The sequence below is a fragment of the Eucalyptus grandis genome, chromosome 9 (genome assembly GCF_016545825.1).
Source record: "Eucalyptus grandis isolate ANBG69807.140 chromosome 9, ASM1654582v1, whole genome shotgun sequence".
In the NCBI taxonomy this organism is placed as follows: Eukaryota; Viridiplantae; Streptophyta; class Magnoliopsida; order Myrtales; family Myrtaceae; genus Eucalyptus; species Eucalyptus grandis.
In genome coordinates, this window is record NC_052620.1 from 18,294,398 (window position 1) to 18,301,365 (window position 6,968).

The window sequence follows — 6,968 nt, forward strand, 5'->3', positions numbered from 1 at the left end:
ATCAATTATGATACATTAACCATTTCACACTGTGCTGAATTTTCAATGTTTGATTTTTTCAACTCCCGCGTGTAAAATTATAATAAGAGTTCCATGGCATACAGCTTTGACTATTATTATAAGAGGTGCTCAATGAGACAAAATTGAGGCAAGAGTCGACCATTCCTTCCGAATTACAGGACCAATGTCTCAAACCTGCCGGGGCAGGAGGGATGAACCTCGAAAAGAGCATTGTCCAGATTTGAAGTTAAAATATTCGCCCTATAAATATAATCGATGTGATTATAAAACTGAAAATGTCCAAAACCCGCCAATAATAGAGTACGCCCACCACTTGTCCTTTGCGGCTTCTGGCAACAAGGATTTGGCCTCTGGTCTCGATATATAAACACACCCCCGTGCGAAGAACCACCATCAGCAACTCGTAACACGAAGCAAAGTAAAAGCAATGGAAGGCACAGTTCTTTATGCGATCCTCCTCGCTGCCCTCTCATTTGTTATTCTCTACTTCTTTCGAGCAAGAGAATCCAAAAACCTTCCCCCATCCCCTCCTTCTCTCCCCATCATCGGCCACCTCCACCACTTGAAGTTGCCCCTTCACAGGACCCTCCACAGCCTCTCCACCAAGTATGGCCCCATCATGAGCCTCCGGTTCGGGGTCCAACAGTTCGTGGTCGTGTCGTCGCTGCCGCTGGCTGAGGAATGCTTCACCAAGAACGACATCGTGCTCGCCAACCGCCCCAAGCTGTTCATTGAGAGTGCTAGTATGAACAAAATAAAGGAGTTAAGGAAGAGAATAAGAACACGAAATTATAGTGGTTCGGCTTAATCCAAGCCTACGTCCACTCTCCCACGATAACAGCCTTCTTGGGATTCCACTATGCAATCAACAAGAGATTACAACTCCGAGTGCAAACACTTAGTAGTAGATCACACTATCTCACTAAGTCACTCTCTTGGTATTTCTCTCACGATTACAAACGTTTAAGCTCTCAAGAGACAAGTATATGATCTAAAGTCGCTTAGACTTTGGAATTATAAATTCTACGCTCCGTCTCTTACTTGCTCATCGGTCCATGATCTCCTTAAATACTCCTCCACTTCCAAACTACCGTTGGACAGCATCCCGGAGAATCGTCTTCCAATATACCCATTGGACAGCTCTGTATCTTAGAAGATTTGGTAGCCGTTGAGTGACAAAGGTAAAATCCCAAATTGATTCCGATCGCCCATACAAACGAAATCTTGGTTTCCATAAGTAAAGCTTCTTCGTATAGAAAGTCCTTGTCTTCAATCAAATCAATCTTGATGTGGAATCCAAACCCAGATCACTAGCCGTTGTATGATTGGGCAGTTACGATTCATCGAACTGGATGTAAAGTCTCGAGTCTTGAGACTTTACGATATGAGTCTTGAGACTTTACAATCTGGTCTTGAGACTTTACAACTGAAATCAGACTTTACAATCGAGTCCACCGTACCCGGTTCGGCAAAGATAGAGTCTGTCTTCGCACTTTGAGTCTTGAGTCCGATGCCTTCGACTTTGAGTCTCGAGTCCGGCGCCTTCGACTTTGATAATATCCTCTACATGTTCTATTATCTCGCATGGTCTATTACTCAACCATCAAACATGTTAGTAGCCTTTGATTTATTTTGTCATCTTCAAAACATCATAAGGGATTTCCCTAACAATCTCCCCTTTTTGATGATGACAAAACAATCTCTCGAATATGTAGATTTGTAAACATATTTTTAAATCAAAGGATATCGAAGATAGCAAATAAATTGAGCATAAGAATATATAGAAAAATAATCGCAGCTCAATATTATGCCATAGATAATATCAACCAATTAGCACATATGCATATTCATATCTTCTCCCCCTTTTTGTCATAATCAAAAAGCAATAATAATAGATTCACGTAGAGAATGATAATCAATATCTTGCATGAATCACAATTTCGAAAAAATCAGCTTTTATCGAATATTAAAGATATGCAATATAGCTCACTTCGATTATATCAGTAAATATTCAATAAAAATCACGGATGCATCATAAAATTCACGTACCATTTTTGTCATAATAAAATGATAATATCAATATGAGATTTGTTAATGACAAAAGGTAATAAGATATGCACTAACCGGATTTTGTAGAATAAATTCTGACACAATTACCTTTCCTTCCATCCATAATAAGATCATAATCAATCCAAAAGATTTTTCCATAATTGATCAAAGCTCCCCTCAATTTGTTGCCTTTTGAGATGATCACGATTCTTTTCCTTTTCTTTGGATTCGATTTCTCCCCTTGATTTCCTCATCGAATTCTCGAGTCTGGTTAGAATCGACTCGATTCTCAGTCTCTGTCTGGAGTGAGACTCGGATTCGAATGTTCCATCAAGCATAAATTTTCTTGCTCATCATCTTCTTCTTTTTTGTTCTTTTCTGGCCATTCTGCTTGTATTTTCTTCCATCGAAATATGGTGGCCTTGTGTTGCTTTGCCCTTCCATAAGACCTGGTGCCAACATACTAGCCATAAAGAATCTTTAGCTCAAAAGTAAAAACACTTTTATAAACCGAGCACTTGGCTCGATACCAATTGAGAGTGCTAGTATGAACAAAATAAAGGAGTTAAGGAAGAGAATAAGAACACAGAAATTATAGTGGTTCGGCTTAATCCAAGCCTACGTCCACTCTCCCACGATAACCTTTTCTTACTTTGATTCCACTATGCAATCAACAAGAGATTACAACTCCGAGTGCAAACACTTAGTAGTAGATCACACTATCTCACTAAGTCACTCTCTTGGTATTTCTCTCACGATTACAAACGTTTAAGCTCTCAAGAGACAAGTATATGATCTAAAGTCGCTTAGACTTTGGAATTATAAATTCTACGCTCCGTCTCTTACTTGCTCATCGGTCCATGATCTCCTTAAATACTCCTCCACTTCCAAACTACCGTTGGACAGCATCCCGGAGAATCGTCTTCCAATATACCCATTGGACACTCCGTATCTTAAAGATTTGGTGAGAAATTATTGAGTGACAAAGGTAAAATCCCAAATCGATTCCGATCGCCCATACAAACGAAATCTTGGTTTCCATAAGTAAAGCTTCTTCGTATAGAAAAAGTCCTTGTCTTCAATCAAATCAATCTTGATGTGGAATCCAAACCAGATCACTAGCCGTTGATGATTGGGCTTGAGTTACGATTCATCGAATCTGGATGTAAAGTCCGAGTCTTGAGACTTTACGATACGAGTCTTGAGACTTTACAATCCTGGGTCTTGAGACTTTACAACTGAAATCAGACTTTACAACTGAGCCAGACCCGGGTTCACCCAAGATGTAGTTGTCTTCAGACTTGGGTCTTGAGTCCCACGCCTTCGCACTTTTGAGTCTCGAGTCCAGCGTCTTCGGACTTTGATAATATCCTCTACATGTTCTATTATCTGCATGGTCTATTACTCAACCATCAAACATGTTAGTAGCCTTTGATTTATTTTGTCATCTTCAAAACATCATAAGGGATTTCCCTAACATTCATGACCAAACACCTTGGCTACGACTACACCACCCTCGCCTCGTCACCCTACGGCGACAGGTGGCGCAACCTCCGGAAGATCGCCACCATCGAGGTTCTCTCGGCGCACCGCCTCAACATGCTCTCCCACGTCCGGAGGGACGAGATCCGGCGGCTGATGCTCCGGCTGGGCCGGGGCGGGTTCGGGTCCCACCACCGCGTCGAGCTCAAGACTCTCTTGTCGGAGCTGACGTTCAACATCATGATGAGGATGATCGCGGGGAAGCGGTACTACGGGGAGGGCGTGAACGTCGACGAGGCCGAGGCGAGGGAGGCGAGGGAGGTCATTAAGCAGATCCCTGGGAGTGGCGGGATAAGTTACGCGGGCGATTTCCTGCCCATTCTTAAGTTGGTCGATTACAATGGGCTCAAGAAGAAGGTGGTGTTGCTGAAGGCGAAGATCGACGCGTTCTTGCAGAGCTTGATCGATGAACATCGGAGGAAGAAGGGCGACCCGGAGCTCGCGAGCAGCATGATCAGTCATCTCCTGCGTCTACAGGAGTCTCAGCCGGAAGACTACTCGGACGTCATGATCAAAGGGCTTGTCCTTGTAAGCGTTGTTTCTTGCTCTCCTCTCTACATCTCCATTTGTTATTTTTTTGGGGTAAATCCGTGCCGTGTCTCATCAGTCGTTTCCCCCTGCCAGCTGGTGTACGTTGTCAGTCGTTGCATTAATATCTTGTCACGTCACCGTAGATTGACCGTTGTATCTTAGCTTCTATTTTTCGAAGATTTAGAACGCACCTTCGCCACAAATGATAATACTAATTATCATAATGGTGAAAAATCTTAAACAGAAATTCGCGCTCTCTCTCTCTCTCTCTCTCAAAAATACTAAAATCTTGGATAATACTATTTTACTGAATAAATGTATAACTAGTGGTCGCAATAACTATTGTAGTTTTTTTCTCCACATGTATTGTCTATTTTCCTTGAGAGTGACATTGCGATTGGGCTGATGTTTGTGGATGTGGATGCTAGGCCATTCACTCTGAGTCGTACTTGGATATTTTCATTACTGGTGGGCCTGTGGAAAATGAGGTGTCGTGTTTCAATTTTCTTTCCCGACTTATTATTATAAGTACGGTGCCCTTTTCTTTTCTTTTATATGGTCTTATTGTAAGTATTGTTATTGTCATTTCAAGTCTTATTATCTTGACTCCTAAAGTCAATTTACCCAATAACTTCTTATATTTATGTACAGGTTTTGTTAGTTGCCGGAACAGACACATCATCACTTACATTAGAGTGGATGATGGCAAATTTATTAAACAACCCTGAAAAGTTAATGAAGGCCCAAGATGAGATTGATTCTATGATTGGCCATGATAGTTTGTTAGAAGAATCGGATGTTTCAAAACTACCTTACCTTCAGTGCATTATCTTGGAGACCCTTCGACTAAACACGACGGCACCACTTCTCCTCCCACACGCGTCATCGGCTGATTGCACTATAGGAGGATACTTCGTCCCACGCGACACTATTGTGATGGTGAATGCATGGGCCATTCACAAAGACCCTCAGTTGTGGGAGGATCCATTGAGCTTCAAGCCTGAAAGGTTCGAGGGCAATGGCAGCGAAAAGCAACAAAAGCTACTATTGCCTTTTGGACTGGGACGGAGGGCATGCCCTGGTGCCCCCTTGGCTCATCGGGTCATGGGGTGGACGTTGGGCTTGTTGATTCAGTGTTTTGATTGGAAAAGAGTAAGCGAAGAAGAGATTGACATGACGGAGGGCCCAGGAACAACCATGCCAAAAGTAGTACCTTTAGAATTAATGTGTAAAGTACGCCCTTCAATGGAGAAACTCGTCCCCAAAGATTAAGTTGGTAAATTAGTTTGTCATAAAATGGTTGGTTGACATACTTTCATGCTATATGTAGTAAGAGTCCACATCTAATTTATGAGTTCAGCTTTTGTATATTTTCATTTTCTTAATTGTTTTGGAACTTTTTAAACTAGGCTCCTAGTGTTAAGGATATGTATGGTGCTAATGGTGACTCTATGGATTGTTCTTGTAAAAGCTCAGTATTACTTTTCTTGAATAAATGTATTTATTCTGAAAGTATACTCTTAGCGTTTTTTGTTTTTTTAATTTATAATTTTGTGCTTTAATTTTCTCTCGCTAATGCAAGGTCACATGCTTTTTTAGTCTGCCTTCTTTTTGCGATTTTCTTTCTTTACCCCCATGTTTATGCTATCGAGGAAGCTGCTCTTCTCAATGATCTTTCTATAGATATAATGCAAGAATATGCTTCTTCTCGTTTTTTTTTTAATTGAAAATCAGTTACAGAGAATTATTTGTTTGCTAAATTAGTTACCAGCAAATGTTTTTCACAATTGAATGCCATGCCCTTATTCAAGTGCCCAACAAAAAAATTTACTACATCATTGAGCAAATCCATCACTTTTCAACTGTTCACTAGCTTATGATGTACTATGGCATGTAGCCATACTATGGCAAATTTAATACATAATTGTGCCCAAAGATTCCCATGGTTGGTGTAATTGATTGAATGTCACTTGCTCAAATCACACATACGGCACACAAATTGATCTGAGTCGGGTTGACGCCCAAAGTTTTCGATCCATTATTGCATATTTGTATGTAATTGGAATTTATATCCTACCAAAAAGATTTTCCACCATACATTACATTTCATGTTCTGACATTTTAGTGGCGTTTCATGCATACACCTAAATAAAAGGGCATATCGTTCACCTTTCGAGTCCAGAGGTTACTTTCGTCACTGTTCAAGTTCGGGGTTCTCTGGTAATTTTATTAAAGAATTAGTCCGAAGTGATCCTGCCTGTTCCAACCGTGGCAGGTGACAAACTTAAGCCGTTGACAGGAGACGGCCTAGACCAACAAGCTTGGTTAAGTTGTGGCTCAGCTACAATGAGGCAATGGTCAGGCCACGCCCAGGTCGACTAAAAGGAGGGAATGATTTCTCCAGATTGAGGCGACCTGTAAGGTTTCTGAGGTTCCTATAGGCTATAAATGACAATTTTTGAGCTTGAGAGAAGGAGGCGACGATTGAAACACCAAAGGCCTCAGCAACCTTTTTTTATTTTACCCCTCTTGGCCAACCCCCTTTTCCGATCACCAGATCGAGCCCCGTCTTTCCATACACTCAAAACATATAAAAACAGCATGAAATCTTTATTTACAGAAAAAAAAATGTAATATTCTGAATATTGCCACGTGAAGAGCACGAGAACCTATACATAGGAACAGAATACAATTATACTCGATTACAAGTAATTTAAACTACAAGTGACCTAACCCCGACTAGTCATCTCTAACAATATACATTTATATATATACATACTAGAAGTCAAATTTCCTTAAGTATCCTCTTTGGCTTTTGGTGGAGC

The 6,968-nt window shown here is 41.0% G+C and overlaps 1 protein-coding gene across 1 annotated transcript; it reads left to right on the forward strand.

The window, feature by feature from the left end:
* Nucleotides 1-329: 329 nt before the first annotated feature.
* On the forward strand, nucleotides 330-5,618 carry LOC104418479 (cytochrome P450 81E8). The gene is made up of 3 exons (XM_010029849.3): nucleotides 330-748; nucleotides 3,550-4,140; nucleotides 4,795-5,618. Exons 1-3 carry the CDS (start codon nucleotides 449-451, stop codon nucleotides 5,413-5,415), a joined length of 1,512 nt encoding a protein of 503 aa, XP_010028151.2. The 5' UTR covers nucleotides 330-448; the 3' UTR covers nucleotides 5,416-5,618.
* Nucleotides 5,619-6,968: the final 1,350 nt, after the last annotated feature.